This window comes from Geotrypetes seraphini, chromosome 5 (assembly GCF_902459505.1).
Source record: "Geotrypetes seraphini chromosome 5, aGeoSer1.1, whole genome shotgun sequence".
Classification (NCBI taxonomy): domain Eukaryota; kingdom Metazoa; phylum Chordata; class Amphibia; order Gymnophiona; family Dermophiidae; genus Geotrypetes; species Geotrypetes seraphini.
The window spans coordinates 160,684,643-160,704,382 of record NC_047088.1 but is presented as its reverse complement, the minus strand read 5'-3'; the positions used below and the strand labels follow the sequence as shown (position 1 = coordinate 160,704,382).

At 41.4% G+C, this 19,740-nt stretch overlaps 1 protein-coding gene across 1 annotated transcript in view; it reads left to right on the top strand.

Annotated features, from left to right (window-relative positions):
- Positions 1-19,740, top strand: part of POFUT2 (protein O-fucosyltransferase 2) — a 41,429-nt gene that overhangs the window by 7,334 nt on the left and 14,355 nt on the right. Inside the window, exons 3-6 of the mRNA XM_033947286.1 lie at positions 536-680; positions 5,338-5,448; positions 13,568-13,634; positions 14,359-14,484. Coding sequence (XP_033803177.1) covers positions 536-680; positions 5,338-5,448; positions 13,568-13,634; positions 14,359-14,484 — 449 coding nt within the window. The remainder of the gene's footprint in view (positions 1-535; positions 681-5,337; positions 5,449-13,567; positions 13,635-14,358; positions 14,485-19,740) is intronic.

The window sequence follows — 19,740 nt, the reverse complement described above, 5'->3', positions numbered from 1 at the left end:
CTGTGATTACTTATTTAAATCTGAGATTCTGTTCAGACAAAAGTGACCTATAAAGTAAATAGATTTGATACTAGCCCTTCAGGGCTACATGCTTGTTTGGTTTTCAGAGTAATCAAACCGTATGGTTCAAATTCTGCTTCTCATACCTTGTGACCTTGGGCAAGTCATTTCAACTTTTACTGCCTTAGGTAACAACTTAAATTGTTAATCCACTGGGCAGGGAAATACCTTCTGAACCTGAATGTAATACAGGGGTCTCAAAGTCCCTCCTTGAGGGCCTCAATCCAATCAGGTTTTCAAGATTTCCCCAATGAATATGCATTGAAAGCAGTGCATGCACATAGCTTTCATGCATATTCATTGGGGAAATCCTGAAAACCCGACTGGATTGCGGCCCTCAAGGAGGGACTTTGAGATCCCTGATGTAATACACTTTAAGCTTTCTGATATCCTGAAAACAAAACCTGTTTGTGGCACTTGAGGAGCCACTATCATAAATCTAAATGATGATTTATTTTGGACTATCTGTTCACAGAATCTGGAGGACCCTTCATTGAGCAGGTGTATGTTCTACAGGGCTACGCAGAAGGCTGGAAAGAAGGCACCTGGGAAGAAAAAGTAGATGAAAGACCTTGTTTGGATCAGCTCATGTATTCAGTGGACAAACATGGACACTACCGGTAATATCTGTGCTGAATTAAGAGAACAGAAACTGTGTTAACAGTTAATACATAATATTCACTGTCAGATATCACCAGTTTGTATACAGAATCAAAGTTTTTGTGCATACAGCCAAAAATGTGCTGGATGGTAAGAGAACCTGGGATGTGAAAATTTATGCATTTAAAGAATCCAGAACTGGAATTATATATGTAGCCACCTCTGACTCTGAGAGATATCCTTTTTTAAAAATATTTAAAAAATTCTTTATTCATTTTTAAAACTTACAATAAGTGTATCAGCATATAAAAACATTTTAAACTCAGATACAACACTTAATATTCTGTAAAAATCCAGTTTAGAATTTATCTCCCTCTCTCCCCTTTAATCAATAACAATCTTTATCACAGAAAAACATATAATAATCCTCATCCCCACATTCCTTACATTTATACAAAGACCAAAATCTACCCTCCTCTTCCTCTTCCTTGGACATTAAGGGGAAAAATAATATTCATTCATTACAGTAATTTGTTAATGGCTCCCAAATATCCTGAAATTTTCTAAAATTTCCCTGCTGTGTGGTTATTACCCTTTCCATTTTATATGTGACAAAGAACTCCACCAGAAACTATAATTCAGTCTACCCCAATTTTTCCAGTTATTCGTAATCTGTTGTATGGCAACCCCTGTAAGGAGAAGCTTATTATTGTTAGAGGATATTTGGCTCTTAGCCCTCACTGACATGCCAAGCATTACAGTATCATACGATAATTCCACTGGATTTTCCAATAAACAATTTGTTTGACCCCATATTGATTTTCAAAAAGCCAAAATCAATGGACAGTAGAATAGCAAATGATCTAAAGTCCCAGCTTCGAGATGACAGTGCCAGCATCTATTAGACTTAAAGCTATCCAACTTCTGCAAATGATCCGGGGTCCAAATTGCTCTATGTAACAGAAAAAAATCAAGTTTGTCTCATTCTATAACAGAGCACTTGAATTTATGTGCTGTTTACGCTACATAAATTCATAGAATACTACCACTGACATGGGTAATCGGAATGTACGTGGATGTATAGGTGTCAGAAAAATGATCTTATCGAGAAGTACTCCACCCAAAGCAAAACTGGCAAGGGATATTGGGCTTTGTCTGGAAATATAGATGTTTGTTTCTAAAATCATATAAACATTTTATGTTCTAGCATATAAATATTTGTTGTTATGTCATAATCTGAACATTCAGTGTGCTGCCTCAGAGACACTCATGTTTTGTTCCATTAATAATTTAGGTTCCTTCAGATTAACATTGACTATTGATAAAAACCTCTAGGGTTCTTGGAATCATATTAGTCTTATCTCTGTTTTATAAATCTCAAATATCTAGGTTATGGAAGAAAACTTTGTACAGTTTGAAGCAACTAAGGCTAGCCAGTTTGCCAGGTTTTTCATGATCATCATTTTATGTTGTTGGTTCAAATATTGGTCCTTTTGCAGTTGGCTTACTGCAATTCTTTATATACTGGATTAAATTCATCTTTGTTTAACATACTTCGACTGAGTCAAAACACAGGCATTAGAACTCCAAAAATATGATAGTATCTTAGAATTCTATGATAAACCTCATTGGTTACCCATAAAAGCCTGTATAAATTTTAACATAACTTGTATGGTATTTCATATTTTCTACATTAATTCATCTGAACTCTTAACTCATTTTTTCTCTCATTCATTTTTTTCTTCATCTTGAACACATGACACTTTAAAAATAAGATTTCCATCTTTAAAAAGGTGTAGAATACGAGTAAGATGTTAGTTTCAGTCTCTGTTTATTTATTTTGCAACAACTGTTTAGAATAGTCTACCTTTAACTATTAGGACTGAATTGGGTTATATGAGTTTTTGTAAAAAAACAAAAAACATTTTTTTATTTGATAAATTTAATTGATTTTATAAGCCATATTTTTAAATGATTGTAAATCCCCATACTGATTAGTTGGATTTCTTTGTTGTAAATTGCCCTGAATCCTTGCTGGTATAGTGTGATAAAGAAATAGAATTTTAGATTAAGTTAAATTAGGTGTTTACTTTTCTAAAATGGATGTTCATGCTGCATGTAACCAGTGCATAAATGTCCATTTCCCCCTGTATTTTAGAATAGGTTCTACGTCAGCAGATCCTGTGCTAAATCTCAAGCTGGATGGCTCAAATCTTATTGGTACATTCTTTCTAAAATGCTTCTCCACATATACACAGGTGCAATCAATTAAGCCAGAGGGCTGCTACAAAATTGGTTAATGGCCTTTGTCATAAATCATTTGGGAACAGACTTAGAGACCTTAATATGTATACTCTGGATGAAAGATGGGAGAGAGGAGATATGATAGAGATGTTTAAATATCTCGGTGGCATTAATGTACAGGTGGTGTCTTTTTCAAATGAAGGGAAGCTCCGGAAGTTATGAGGTGATAAGACTCAGTAATAATCTAAGGAAATACTTCTTTACAGAAAGGGTGGTAGATACATGGAATAGTGTCCTGGGGGAGACAAGGACTGTATCTGAATTTAAGATAGCATGGGACAAGCATGCGAGATCTCGTAGGGAGAAGAGGAGATAGTGGATGCTGTGGATGGGCAGACTGGATGGGCCATTCGGCCTTTATCTGCCATCATGTTTCTATGTTTTCTATGTTTCTAAAGCCATGAAAGAGAGTGTGGCTCAGTGGTTAAAACTACAGCCTCAGCACCCTGAGATTGTGGGTTCAAACCCTTGCTGCTCCTTGTGACCCTGGGCAAGTCATTTAATTCCCCCCCCCCCAATTGCCCCAGGTACTTTAGATAGACTGTGAGCCTGCTGGGACAGACAGGGAAAAATGCTTGAGTATCTGAATAAATTCATGTAAACCGTTCTGAGCTCTCCTGGGAGAACGTATAGAAATTGAATAAATAAATAAATACTTACGTTTCCCATTTAATCACTCAGTTCAAGCCCTGGCTGAAATCTATGCATGCCTTGGAAGAGGATGTAAAAACCAAACTGGAAAGTTTGAATTTGGAATATTACTTTTGTATTGTATTGGCCAATCAGACCTTAGACTTAGTAGGGATGGGCGGACCCGCTATTCCTAAGGCCTGATTGGTCCAGGCTTCTAGAGCCTGGGCCAATCAGACCTTAGGCTTCGGCGGGAAGGGGCGGGCCCGCCTCATTTTGACGAGGCGTGCCTGCTTGCTCGACGTGCAAGACCCATCTGTAAGAACAGGTTTGGTGGAGTGGGGGTTGTTAGCGCCGGGGGGGGGGTGCGTCTTCGGGCAGGAGGGATTGGGCACCCTCCTGCCAGCGACCGATATTGTCGGGGGGGGGATCGGTAGTGTCGGGGGGGGCGGTCGGTAGTGTCGGGGGGGGGTGCGTCTTCGGGCAGGAGGGTTTGGGCACCCTCCTGCCAGTGATCGGTCAGGGGCCACGGGCCGCTATACTTATAGCGGCAGAGAGATCCCTTGCCGCGATAAGTGTAGCGGGCCGTGTCTAATCTAACCCGATTCTCTAACCCGCGTCTGTAACATGGACGCCGGTTACAGAATCGGGGTTTAGTTTAGGCCGATTCTGAATAGGACGCCTCTCCTGGGCGTCCTATACAGAATCAGGGCCTAGGTGTCTTGCGGGCCTCGCCTTCAATATAGGCGGCCTGTCTGGGGAGCATTTTTTTTTTTTAAAAACGTGCATTCCGATTGGCTGATTAGACAGCTGTAGGACGCCTACAGCTGCCTAAAATCGGGACGCACTTTTAGAGAATCTGGGCCATAGAGCAGTGATTCTTAACCTTTTTTGAGTCATGGACCCTTTTAAGAATCTGATGAAAGCTATGGACCCCCTTCCCCAGAAGTATTCACATAAACACAGCTTTGCATGCAGTGACATACATAAAGTATTATTAAACTTTAAAGTAAACAATCTAAAGAACCACTCTTTTTTAATGCAAAAAGTAATGGTCACTAGTTACAATTATGAAATACAATCCTCTTGTGCAAATTAAAACGGATCTACTACTACTATGTTTTCTACTACCATTACTACTACTACTCCTGCATCTACTCTCTCGTTATCCACAAGAAAAATCAACAGTACCGGACTGTAAAGTGAATATAAATGTTAATTTTTATCTGACCCTCACAGACCCCCCCCCCTCCCCGAAACCCATCCATGGACCCCCTAGGGGTCCAGAGATCCCCAAGTGAAGAACCCCTGACATAGAGGCTCAATTTTAAAACACTTTGACAAGCAAAGTACCATAGAAACTTATGGTACTTTGTGTGTCTAAGTGCTTTGAAAATGAGCCCCATGGGCAACTGAATCTTTGGGAAGGTTGTACCAAAACCATATAGAAATGGAAGGCTTTATTTGTGATTTATAAACAGTTGTACAGAATATTGTCTCTTTTTATACTTTAAAGATTTAAATATAAAATCATGTGTTCGAGGTTTGTGCAAATGTGGACAGTCCATGGGGATAAGGTGGGGATGGAGATGGAGCCTGCGGGGATGGGGACAAATTTTGTCCCCATATCATTTTCTAGCTTCATACTATGTTGGAAAGCATTCCCAAAGTTTGTTTGTGCATGCTTTCAGATTTGGGGGATTGCTGCACAACATTAACAGGGTTTTCCTATTTCTGTTTTAGGGGATGGTTTTGGGGTTATGAGGAAACAAGAGGCCTAAATGTCACCTGTCTATCAGTCCAAGGATCAGCTTCCGTCATGGCACCTGCCCTTTTACAAAATACTTCAGCAAAGTAAGATGCTTTATTTTATTTATTCTTATTTACTTTTAGTTCCTAAGACCAGTATTTTCTTCTCTTTGGTGGTCATACTGAGGATGGTTAGAAGGGGTTATCTGGCTGCCTTGTTGGGAGGAACCTGAAACAATATTCAGAGGCAAGTCCTTCTGTATCACTTTGAGTTGAGATACATTTCATTGGAAGCCCGGCCCCATAGATTTGAATGTGTTACATTTATGACAAAGCAGTTCCTAACTTGCAGTTTAGAGGTGTGCATTTTTTTTTTTTTGGGGGGGGGGCTGTAAGAAGGTGTAAAGAGATGCCTGGCTCGTATGTCAAATAAATTGGGACATTGTCATACCTTGCATTTAGGGAGTAACAAAATTAATCATGCTTCAAAAAGCTTTTTACTGCATTCTAGACAGCTGCATGTGTTGGACCTAGAAAACTGTTATCACTAAGTGGTCTATGTTCAAGACCTGCAGTAGGGCAAATGCAGTCCATGTGCTGAGTGCCAATTCAAAATGGCATCTTGGCATCAAGATGCTATTATAAATTGTTAGCCTAATTCGGCATCAATATGCTTATATTTAGGTGTGCCCACTTATTCCTTATAAGTTCAAGCAACTTATAAAATTCTATAAGGTTTGTGCTTAGATTGGAGACGTGCCCATGTCTCTCCATGCTTCTCCCATGCATTTATGCACTATAGCACTTATGCGTTCCCTTATAGAATAGAACTTAGTGCATTTGCATGTGTAACTGCTAATTATAGCACCACTTCCATGCAAAATACATACCTAACTGCATGCACCTATTTACAGAATTGCCCTTTAAGTGCCTATATTAGTTAATACCCTCCCTCCCATGTAGTTGCACATTAGTCTGCATTAGTCCACAATTACGCAGATGGACTGTGATCTAACACCTAAAATTTGTGAGCCAGTTCACAGGTAAGTGAGTGCAAGACAGATAATTAATATGAATTGGTGAAAATTGTGTAAAGTAACAATTTACATTACCGTGTGACTGACAAAAAAAAGAAAATGTACATGTTTGTGATAACCTAGTCATGATAATGCAAGGCATAATGGACCTCTCACATGATCCTCACCACTACCCAGAAACCCATGGTGTTGCCACCCCCAGAACTAGAATCTTCCCCAAGTCAACAACCTCATTTGCCTTCAGACATAATACTCCTTATCCAAGGACAAGCATGCAGGTATTCTCACTAGTGGGTGATGTCATCCGACAGAGCCACGATACGGACGTCTCACAAGCATGTCTTGCTTGAAGAAACTCAGAAGTTTCGAGATGCCCGCACAGCGCATGCGCCAGTGCCTTCCCGCCCGATGGTCCGGGCATGTCTCCTCAGTTCTTTTTCTTCCACGGAGCTGAGAAGTTTACTTCAATTCTGCGCCCATTGAATCTGTTTTTTGCCTTCTGTACTGCCGCGGGTTGGGTTCTTTTGGCTCTCCCATGCATTTATTTCTTTCTTTGATTTCTTTTTTCAAAAAAAAAAAAAAAATTTTTTTCTTCCAACACCGGGTCGGCCGCGTGACAGGGGCCCCGTGCCTTCGACCTTGCTGCGGAGCTTTTCCGGCCTATGTCCCGGCCGATCACCAGTTTTAAAAAGTGCAGCAAGTGCCAGCGCACGATTTCGCTCACGGACCCACATCGACGCTGCCTACAGTGTCTGGGTCCGGATCACTTTCCGAAATCGTGCCGGCCTTGCTCCACTCTGACGGCGCGAGCGTTTAAGCACCGCTGCCTGTTGTGGGAGTCCATATTCAAGATGGAAGCTTCGTTGGATCCTTCAGGTTCGACATCAACTGGTGCTTTGACTCCGTCGGCGAAGCCCTCTGCCTCCCCGGCTGCTTCGGGCCTTCTGAAACCGGCCTCGTTCACACCGGTTTCGGCCTCGACCTCGGCGCCGGTGCCTTCCTCCGTCTCCTCGGAACAGGTATCGACCCCTACAGTTCCACCGGTGGTGCTTAAAGTGCCGAAGGCTGGCAAGCAGAAGCATGCGGCACCGAAAGAGCGCGAAGACCGTGCGGAAGGGCCCCGTTTTGGTGCGGATCCCTCCATATCGGCTTTGTTGCGGTCCCTTCTGGAGGCTCAGTTTGAGGAACTCATGTCCACCATGGGACCCCGACTGATTGCCTCGATCCAGGGTGACCTCCCAGTTCCGGCTCCGAGGGGCGGGCCGCCCCTCCTCCTCTGCCGCGTCACTCGACCTCGTTGCTCGGTGAGGAGGAGCGGCGGGCAGTGTCCAGTTCCTCGAGGGGGTCCTCGGGTAGTGCGATACCTCCCTTGGAACCGATTCCCTCGAGAAAGGCCTCCCTTAGTGATATGCCTCCTTTGGAGCCTATTCCCTCGAGGAAAGCTTCACTTAGTGACTTGCCTCCCTTGGAACCTATTACCCCGCCCCATGACACAGTGTGGCGTCCACCTTCAAGGCCTTCCAGTCCTGGGCATAGCAGGAAGCAGGACGAGTTCTTCCGAACCCCCTATCAAGCCTGGGCAGCTTCTGGGGAGGCGCCGACTCTTCCGCCTCTCCGATCGACGGCCTCGAGTCCTATCTGCTCCTTGGAGGCTTCTGGGGACCAGTATTCTCACAGAAGGGCTCGATCCCCTTCCAGGTATCGAGAGGGGCATCGATCCAGACACTCTTCGAGGCATTCCTCTCGGCACTCGACCGTCTCACCTCAGAAGAAATTGCCTCGGATGGGGTATTCTGCTTCGGCTGGGTCTCCTCCTCCGGGCCCGGAGTTCGAGGACCCCAAGGTGTTTTACTCGCCCTGTTGCTCACAGGCTTCTGTGGAGCCCGAAGCCTCGACTTCTTCTAGTCCTTCTCGAAGGCCGGCGCTGGCGGACCAACTGTCCTTTTCCTCGTTTCTCAGACAGATTGCGGATGACATGGACATTACCCTCGATGCTGGGTCTTGATACTCCAAGGACTACCTCGATACCATGCACTTGCCTCATCCTCCGGCCGAGTCCTTACGCCTGTCTCTGCACAAGCTCCTCGACCAGACCTTCATGAGGTGCTTTGAGTCTCCTTACTCTATCCCTGCGGTCCTTGGAAAATTGGATGCTCGGTACCGCACGGTGCATCATAAGGGCTTCGAGGGACCTCAGCTTTCTCATCAGTCCCTCCTGGTCGAATCCTCGCTCAAGCGGTCTCATCCTGGCCAGGTGTATGCTTCGGTGCCTCCAGGCCGCGAGGGCAGGACCATGGATAAGTTTGGTCGACGCATCTATCAGAATTCTATGATGGCATCCCGGGTCCTGAATTATAATTTCCACTTTGCCACCTACTTGGATTTTTTTCTACCTGTGCTTCGAAAATTCACACCCTACATCGAGTCCCAGGCTCGGTTTGAGTTTGAGGAGGTGGTTGCTTCGCTGTCCCAGCTTCGTCTTCAGTTGATGCAATCTGCCTATGATGCTTTCGAGCTCTCGGCCCGAGCAGCAGCCTGCTCTGTGGCGATGCGCCGTTTGGCCTGGTTGCAGACCATTGACATGGTCCCGAATCTTCATGACCGCCTGGCAAACGTCCCGTGTGCTGGGGCGGATCTTTTTAACGAATCCATCGAGACAGTCACGAAGAAATTGTCTGATCATGAAAAGTCCTTCCAGTCCATTCTTAGGCCGAAGCCTAAGCCTCAGCAGTCTCGACCCTCTCGACCGCCATTGATCTATCAGCGGCGTTATCAGCCGAGGCAAGCTCCTCCTGCGAGGCAACCTGCGAAGCGGCAGCCTCCTCAGAAGGCTCAGCAAAAGTCTCAGCCGTCTGCTGTCCCTAAGGCTCCTCAACCTTTTTGACTGTCTCGTCGAGGGCATAACCAGCCTCATTCTGCCTCCCCCTGTTTTTCCCATCAGAGGGCGACTCCATCATTTTTATCATCGCTGGGAGGCCGTAACCACCGACCTCTGGGTCCTTACTATCATCAGGGAAGGATACTCTCCTCAATCCCATCGGGTCCCTCCGGACCACCCTCCAAGAGAGTATCCTTCCAGCTTGACACAGACCGCCCTTCTTCTTCAGGAAGCCCAGGCTTTGCTCCGGCTCCGGGCCGTCGAGCCGGTCCCTGTGGACCAACACAACCAGGGGTTTTACTCCCGGTACTTCCTTGTTCTGAAGGAGACGGGCGACCTGCGACCCATTTTGGACCTCAGGGTCCTCAACAAATTCCTAGTCAAAGAGAGGTTTCGCATGCTGACCCTTGCTTCTCTCTACCCCCTCCTCGAGCAGAACGACTGGTTATGCTCTCTGGATCTCAAGGAGGCCTACACTCACATTCCCATTCATCTGGCCTCTCGCAAATTCCTCAGATTTCGGGTGGGACATCTGCATCTGCAGTATCGAGTGCTTCCATTCAGTCTGTCTTCATCTCCCAGAGTCTTCACGAAGTGTCTGGTAGTGGTGGCCGCTGCACTCCGGAACCAGGGTCTTCAGGTATTTCCCTACCTCGACGACTGGCTCATCAAGGCTCCCTCGGCATCGGGGGTCATCTCGGCGACCCTGTCCACAATTCTGTTCCTGCAGAGTTTGGGATTCGAGATCAACTTTCCCAAATCTCATCTACAACCTACACAGTCGCTCCCCTTCATCGGAGCGGTCCTGGATACCATACGTCTCAGAGCATTCCTTCCTCCACAGCGCATGGATGCTCTTCTTCATCTCTGCCAGTCTGTGTCTTCTCGCCAGTCCATCTCAGCGAGACACATGATGGTCCTCCTGGGCCACATGGCCTCTACAGTTCATGTGACGCCGCTAGCCAGACTCCATCTCAGAATTCCTCAGTGGACCCTGGCATCTCAGTGGACTCAGGTGTCGGATCCGTTGACTCGACACATCATCGTCACTCCTGCTCGTCGGCAGTCTCTGCTTTGGTGGATGACCTCTTCGAATCTATCCAAAGGTTTGCTGTTTCACTCTCCTCCCCACCAGAAGGTCCTCACAACCGATTCCTCGACCTATGCCTGGGGAGCGCATCTGGATGGGCTTCGCACTCAGGGATTCTGGACCAGTGCGGACCGACTCCATCAAATCAATCTTCTGGAGCTCAGAGCCATCTTCAATGCTCTTCAGGCATTTCAACATCTGCTTCACGACATGGTGGTCCTGATTCACACAGACAATCAGGTCCCATGTATTATGTCAACAAGCAGGGGGGCACGGGCTCGGCCTCCCTCTGCCAGGAAACTCTCAGAGTCTGGGATTGGGCGGTTCGCCACAACGCCTTCCTCAAAGCTGTCTACATTCAGGGGAAGGACAATGTCTTGGCGGACAACTTGAGTCGTCTACTTCAGCCTCACGAATGAACGCTCCATTCCACACCCCTTCATCAGATCTTTGCTCAGTGGGGGATGCCTCAGATAGACCTCTTTGCAGCTCCCCACAATTTCAAGCTGCCTCAATTTTGCTCCAGGATCTACACTCCTCATCGCCTCGAGGCAGATGCTTTTCTGCTGGATTGGGGGAATCGCTTTCTGTATGCATTTCCTCCTTTTCCTCTCATTCAAAAGACTCTGGTCAAGCTGAAATCCGACCATGCCACCATGATCCTGATAGCTCCTCGGTGGCCCAGACAGCCTTGGTTCTCCCTTCTACTTCAACTCAGCAGCAGGGAGCCATTTCTCCTTCTGGTGTTTCCTTCACTGCTTACTCAGCATCAGGGATCGCTACTTCATCCCAACCTGACAGCTTGGTTCCTCTCAACGTAACTCCTCACCAGTTTTCCCAGGCGGTGAGGGATGTCTTAGAGGCTTCCAGGAAGCCTGCTACTCGTCAATGCTACTCCCAAAAATGGACTAGATTTACTTCCTGGTGTATTTCCAATTCTACAGAGCCTCAGCGAGCCTCCCTATCCTCTGTGTTGGACTATCTTCTACACTTGTCTCAGTCTGGTCTCAAGTCGACCTCTATTCGAGTCCACCTGAGTGCTATTGCGGCTTTCCATCAGCCTCTGCAAGGGAAACCTCTCTCTGCTCATCCTGTGGTTTCCAGATTTATGAAAGGACTTTTTCATGTGAATCTCCTCTCAAACCGCCTCCAGTGGTTTGGGATCTCAATGTTGTCCTTTCTCAGCTGATGAAACCTCCTTTTGAGCCTCTGAGAAAGGCTCCACTAAAGTTTCTCACTTGGAAAGTGGTTTTTCTGGTGGCCCTCACATCTGCTCACAGGGTCAGTGAGCTTCAGGCCTTGGTGGCGGACCCACCTTTCACAGTCTTCCATCATGACAAGGTGGTCCTCCGCACTCATCCGAAATTTCTACCTAAAGTGGTTTCTGAATTTCATCTCAACCAATCCATTGTACTTCCAGTGTTTTTTCCAAAGCCTCATTCTAATCATGGAGAATCAGCTCTACACACTCTGGACTGTAAACGTGCTTTGGCCTTCTACTTGGATCGCACCAAACTACACAGAACTGCTCCTCAACTTTTCGTCTCCTTTGATCCAAACAAGTTGGGACGACCTGTATCGAAGCGCACCATCTCCAACTGGATGGCAGCTTGTATCTCTTTCTGCTATGCCCAGGCTGGATTACCCCTTCCCTGTAAGGCCCATAGGGTCAGAGCAATGGCAGCCTCTGTAGCCTTCCTCAAATCGACACCGATTGAGGAGATTTGTAAGGCTGCCACTTGGTCCTCGGTTCATACATTCACCTCTCATTATTGTCTGGATACTTTCTCCAGAAGGGATGGACAGTTTGGCCAAACAGTGTTACAAAATTTATTCTCCTAAGTTGCCAACTCTCCCACCATCCCATTGAGGTTAGCTTGGAGGTCACCCACTAGTGAGAATACCTGCCTGCTTGTCCTGGGATAAAGCAATGTTACTTACCATAACAGTTGTTATCCAGGGACAGCAGGCAGCTATTCTCACGTCCCACCCACCTCCCCTGGGTTGGCTTCTCTGCTGGCTACCTGAACTGAGGAGACACGCCCAGACCATCGGGCGGGAAGGCACTGGTGCATGCGCGGTGCGGGCATCTCGAAACTTCTGAGTTTCTTCAAGCAAGACATGCTTGTGAGACGTCCATATTGGGGCTCTGTCGGATGACATCACCCACTAGTGAAAATAGCTGCCTGCTGTCCCTGGATAACAACTGTTACGGTAAGTAACATTGCTTTTTCTTCTCTGTCACATGTTCCCTTCCTTCCCCCACCCAGATCTATACCTTCTGAATCCATCTAGATTTCAATGTCACTGGCTGACCAAATACTGATATGATCTATATTGATCTACGAGTATATTGTGTACTGTGAGGTAGGTAGGTTGGTTGGTTGGTAATGATTTGAATTTGACACTCGTGATGCAGGCGAGAGCAGCACTTTGTCTGCTTCAGCCCCCTGATAGTGGGGGTTGCTTTCTTTGTTGAATGGATTGGGGATCCATTGACCTCTTTTATTTGAAAGTGGGTTGTTTGGAAGTTAGATCCATTGCGCATTAGCCTCAGAAGATTGGGCTGCTTTAATGTACAATGTTCTAAAAGCTTTACACCTTTTAATTCTTCAGACATTAAGGACCAGATTCTGCAAACGGCGCCTAAATGTGCCTACATTGTAAGTGCTGCTCCGCGCAGCTTAGAGTCATGCCTAGCGGCGTCTAATTGAACTCAGGCGTTGCGAGGCACCAGTATATTATGCCAGGTTTTATCTGGCCTAATTTACTGGCAACCTATCTTTCGCACCTAGTGACACCTAAGTTTACCATGTCTATTCTCTACCCCTAACCATGCATGCCTACTTTTCAGATAGGCATCGCTAGGCATCCTAAGAGTTCCATGCAGAACTCTTAATCGGTAAGTTGTGTTTTTTTTTTTTTAATTGGCTGGAAACTGGTGAGGACGATTACCATTCCAATTAAGCCAATTAAAAACAAAGTGGAGCACAGATTACAAAGTTAGCTGTCCTTAATTAGGGTACCTTCCGGCACCTAAATGCATTTCTAACTCCTGCATTAAAATCAGCATGTTAACCTGTGTTAGCAGCTTATTTTAATGCTGTTTAATATAAAGACCACTTAAAAGTTCATTATACTGAGTGATGCTTACTAGTGTCTTTCTTTTTTTTTTTTTTTTTTTCTTTAAGGAAAATGTTATGTTAATAATTTTTGTAGGTCAGTGATGGTAGACAGAGCTGAAAATCTATTGCATGACCACTATGGAGGGAAAGATTACTGGAATGTAAGTATGCATTAAGGATTCATATTTAGTGATTTATTAAGAGTCTGAAAATAATGAACTTCATATGTATAGCACAAACAAGTGAAATGCTTGGCTATTAACAATTTTAGTTAAGTTGTGCTGAAATAAAGCAGATGTCTCTTGACAAACTCACTGGGCCGTAAATGGCATTTCTGCAAAGTCATTTTTCCTTTATGAACTAAGGGCCTGATCTAAAAACCATGCCCTAAGTTAGGCAGTGGTAGGTGCCTAAGGGTGCCTACAAAAAGGCCACCATTATTCTATCCATGGAGGTACCTTACGACGCTTAACCCCACTTTAGGCACAGACTTATGTGGTTTGGGGGAGTTTCCCTGCACCCCTCTCTTATGTTTGCACTGTAGGACTCGGCAGAGGCTTTGGTACCAACTAAGGGGGTGGAGCTCATCCTAGAATGATGGGAGTTGGAGCTTGAAAACAAAATAGTGGGCTCTCTTCAACACTCAACGGCTAATGAGGGTTTTACCCAGTGGTCAAGACTACCATTCCTGTTTGCAAGAAAGATGATTAGCAAGGTCCCAATTCAAGATTTTGATCCTTGCTTTGTGTGACTGGTCATCAAATAAATAATAGAATGTACAGGAGAAATGTGATGGATTCTTTCATTGCTTAAATGCAGAGACTTTTATCTCTCTCTCACAATTGCAGAGTTTTTTTTTTAGCATTCTTTATTCCCTTCCAACAGACCCGTCGGAGTATGGTGTTTGCCAAACATCTACGTGTAGTTGGGGATGAATTCCGAGCCAATTACCTCAACTCTACTGATGGACATGACAGAACAAATTACAGTGAGGACTGGACAAAGATGAAGGTATCAAGACTGTGCACATCTTGCATTTTTATTAAAAATTGACTTTTTATACACAGAATCATTTGACATCAATACTATTATACATATTAGTTGCATAACATAATTCTGGTAACCAGGGCAGAAGTACAGAGTAAGAAATTCAGATGTTTCTAAATATCAACAGTTATAAAAATATCACAAACTAAAGAGAGACATTTATGCTCCACACAAACCTTTCTAATGTCCTCAACTTTACCCATAAATCTTCCATGTAAGACCAATTCATTCAAATATGTACATGCTATTTATCTGTTTCTGGGAGCGCAAGTTATTAATTGCTGTCTCAAATAAGAGGCTATGCTTACTGTGTTTTCATAAATTTTTAACTGTAAATCACAGAGTACTAAGGAGATATGATGATTCATAAATTTAATTAAACGGACTCTAGCATGGATGACTGCTGTAGGGGCTCATTTTCAAAGCATTTTAGACACACGAAGTAGCCATGGTATTTTGTGTGTCTAAATGCTTTGAAAATGAGTCCCATTGTCATACACTTGCATTTCATTCCTGGTTAAGCATAAATAGCCTCAATTGTTGGGCTTATACAACTTTTTTGTCTGTACTTGAAATTCAAAGTTCTTGTGCTTGCCTGTGTCTTTAATTTACATTAGCCTAAGACACTATTTCCTGCTTTGACTGTTGAATGAGTCCTACAGGTTTCATTTCTGTATCAATTTCTTATTGGGTACATTTTAATACATTATAATTTGTGGATATAGAACCTTGTATATTGCCCTACCTTATAATATATAGACCTCACAGTTAAGCACTGAGACTTATAACCACAATAAAATAATCAGAAAAACAAACAATCCTTAGAAGTAAATAGGATTTCAGAAACCCTATAAAAATCCATGTCATTAACAGTTTATTTCATCCTTCTTGGAACAAGTATTAGAGACCTGAAAGTAGTACTTACCATAGTTGTCGTCTGAGCCTTGGTCACAGAAAAAAGCAATTCAATAGGTGCCCATGGTTATGTGTGCCTTTCACGCATTGGTGCTAAGAAAACTAACACCCTAAGTGCCATAGAAACATAATCCACTCAAAGATTTTTCAAACTATTGTTTAAATTTATATCATGCTTTATGAAGCAGCTTATAATACTTTTAAAAGACACAAGGGGAATCTCAGAATGCCACTTGCCTGCTTGTTGGTTCCTGCAGTACAATGTGTAGGAACCAACAAGCAAACAAGTGGCATTCTGAGATTCCCCTTGTGTCTTTTAAAAGTATTATAAGCTGCTTCATAAAGCATGATATAAATTTAAACAATAGTTTGAAAAATCTTTGAGTGGATTGATATTATAGAGTGCCTAATAGGATAGAAACATAATGACAGATAAAGGCCAAATGGCCCATGCAGTCTGCCCATCTGCAGTAACCATTATCTCTTCCTCTCTCTAAGAGATCCCACATGACTATCCCAGGCTTTCTTTTTTTTTTTTTTTTTTTTTAATTTTTTATTTATAAATTTTCCATTCTTACAATATTTGAATCATACAATATATATTAATTATTACATATCCAAAATATTATCATTAATAATTCATAGTATTTAAAATATAATATGATAAAGATTATACAATAACATATAAAATATAATTCCCTCTCCCTTTTTATATAATATATTTCCATTAATTAATCAAATCCCACCCCATTCATATATAATTTTATCATTGTGCTAAGAAACTAATCATTAGAATAATTTGTCAATGGTTGCCAAATTTTCTTGAAATTAAGAAGATTTCCCTGTTGTAACGCTATTATTTTTTCCATTTTATAAATATGACAGACAGAATTCCACCAGAATGTATAATTTAATTTGGTATATTCTTTCCAATTTTGAGTAATTTGTTGCATGGCGACTCCTGTTAGTATTAGTAATAGCTTATTATTATTTGCTGAAATCGGACTCTTAGTTCTCATTGCAGTACCAAATAATATGGTGTCATATGAGAGTCCTACGTGATTCTCTAGTAACTTATTAATTTGGGGCCAAATTGAATTCCAAAATGCGTTTACATAGGGACAGAAAAAGATTAAATGATCTAACGTCCCTATTTCCAATTTACAATGCCAGCATCTATTAGATCTAGTACTATCTATTTTTTGCAGGCGCGTTGGGGTCCAGAATACTCTATGTAATAAGAATAACCATGTTTGATTCATAGATGCTGACCTTGTAGATCTTAATCTCCAGGACCAAAATCGTGGCCATTGAGACTCAGAAATTGTCTGACCGATCTCAATACTCCAAATATCCCTAAGACCTGTTTTCTTTTTTTTATTTAAAAATCCGTATATCAATTTGTACCATTTTGCGGCTTGGTGACCCAAAAAATCCGTCTGGAAACATAGAACCTGTAGACTATATTGATTATTTAGATTTTTCCATTCAGGGAACCCTACCTGAATGGCCTGCTTCAATTGCATCCATTTAAAATATTGTGTTTTATTTAATCCAAATTTATTTTGCAATTGTGAAAAACTAAGCAGTGATCCTTCTGATATGACATCATTCAGTGTTCTTATTCCTGCATTTATCCATTGTTTCCAGACGATTTTAAATCCGCCAATTCTAATCCTGGAGTTTATCCATATTGATTGATTTAGAGATTTAGCAATAGGTTCTGGTGATAGATTACTGATATATCTCAATGTTTTCCAAGTGTCAAATAAAATTCTGTGATCTTTGTATCTTTTAGGCATTGTTATAGTTATTAACTGTTCTGGATATAAAGGGAACAGGAGCCGCCATTCTAAATACAGCCAATCTGGTACATTTTCTAAAAGGTCTGGGAGGATCCAATACATACCCTGTCTTAAGATATAGGCTTGATGATACCTATAAAAATTTGGAAAATTTACCCCCCCTTCCACAATTGGTCTTTGTAATGATACTAATGCGATTCTTGGTCTTTTCCCACACCAAACAAATTTTGTAAGAACATTGTTAAGTTTTTTATAAAATGACCCCTGAAAAAATATTGGAATCATACTCATTTGGTAACAAACCACAGGCAATATCATCATTTTAATTGTTTGAATTCTTCCCCACCAAGAAAGATGTAATGGATTCCATTGCTCACACATTTCTGTTATTTTTTTCAATAAAAGTTTTTCATTCTCTTTGACTGTGTCTTCAATTGTATTTTTGATCATAATTCCTAAGTATTTTATACCATCATCTTTCCAAATAAATGAATATGGTTCAAATAATCCTTTGGTACAATGAACATTTATTGGGAGAATTTCAGATTTGTTCCAATTAATTTTATATCCAGAAAAAGTACCATATTTTTCTATTAAATTAAGTATACATGGAATAGTAGTTTCCGGTTCTCTTAAATATAATAATATATCATCTGCATATGCAGATAATTTAAATTCAAAACTGGTAAATGATATTCCCTTTATCTCCTTAGTTTTGTTTATTGCAATTAATAAAGGTTCTAGGACAATATCAAAAAGTAAAGGAGACAGAGGGCATCCTTGTCTAACTCCCCTATGCAAGTTAAATCTATTTGATAAATTATTGTTAATATATAATCTTGCTCCAGGAGAGCTATACAATGTCTGAATCATTTTAATAAAACCGGATCCTATACCAAACCATTGTAAAGCTTGGTATATAAAATTCCATTCCACTCTGTCAAAGGCTTTTTCTGCATCTAAAGATATTAAAAAAACTGGATCATTTATATTTTTTGCTAAATTTAATGAGTGGAATGCTAATCTAGTATTATTTGATGAATGTCTTTTAGCAATAAATCCTGTTTGATGTACATCAATAATGAAAGGGAGAGCTTTTGCCAATCTTAATGCTAATACTTTAGCCATTAATTTGTTATCCACATTCAATAATGAAATAGGCCTGTAATTTGAAACCAGAGTAGGATCTTTGTTTGGTTTTGGTAAGACTATAATTATCGATTCTGCCATAGTACCAGAAATATTTTCATTCTTTATTTGATATTGATACAAATTTAACAGATGTGGTAATATGATATTTTGGAAAAATTTATAAAATTCAACAGTATACCCATCTCCACCTGGAGCGGATCCAACTCTAAGAGACTTCAATGCTGTTTCTAATTCTTTTAAAGATATAGGTTCTTCTAAACTTCCTTTTATATGATCTGGAATATTTGGTCCCATATATGAATTTAAAAAAGTTAATCCGTCTTGTTCTTTATTTTTATAAGAATTGGAAGTATATAATTCTTTGTAAAAATCAAGAAATTGTGTTATAATATCTTTTGTGTTGGTATGTGTGTTACCTTGTGTATCTTTAATTGCAATAATCTTAGATTTTCTTTTCTTTGCTTTTAGAAAGTTTGCTAATAATTTCCCCGCTTTATTTGAATTTCCATAATATTGTACTTGTTTGTTGAAAATGTCTTTCCTCACAATTTGAGAAGAAATCTCATTATATTTAACTTTTAATTTTAATAATTCTTGTAATGTATTATTTTCCCATTTCTCAATTAATTTATTTTCTAATAATTTAATTTGCTTTCCCATCTCAAGAAATTGTTTTTTTTTTTGTTTGTTAATAAATGTAGAATATGAAATAATATTTCCTCTCATAGTTGCTTTAAAAGCATCCCATAAGATCTCAGCATTAATATCATCTGATTCATTAAATTGAAAGAATTCTTGCATTTTTATTTTAAAATCTTCAAGAAATTTTGAATCCGCTAATAAATCATTATTAAATCTCCAAATTAAATCAAAGTTTTCTATATCATAATTTTGAAGATTAATCCACACACCAGCATGATCTGAAATTATAATGGGATCAATTACTGCTCTTAAGACACGCTGCGCTATATTATTAGAAACAAATATATAATCAATTCGTGAAAAAGATTTATGGACCTGAGAACAAAAAGAAAATTCCTGATCATTAAAATGAAGAATTCGCCATATATCTACTAAATCACAAGATATTATCAAATTATCTAAGCCTAATGATTTCATAACTTTGCTTGGTTTTTTATCCAAAATCGGATCCATTACAGCATTGAAATCCCCTGCTACTATTAAATTAGATGTAGCCAGTGGTAAGAGCAATTGTTGAATTTGTTTAAAAAACTCCATTTGATTCGTATTAGGAGCATATAAATTGAATAAATTCAGGGTTGTATTTCCCAGAACCATCTCGATATGTACCCATCTACCTAAGGGATCATAATTAATTAATTTAAAA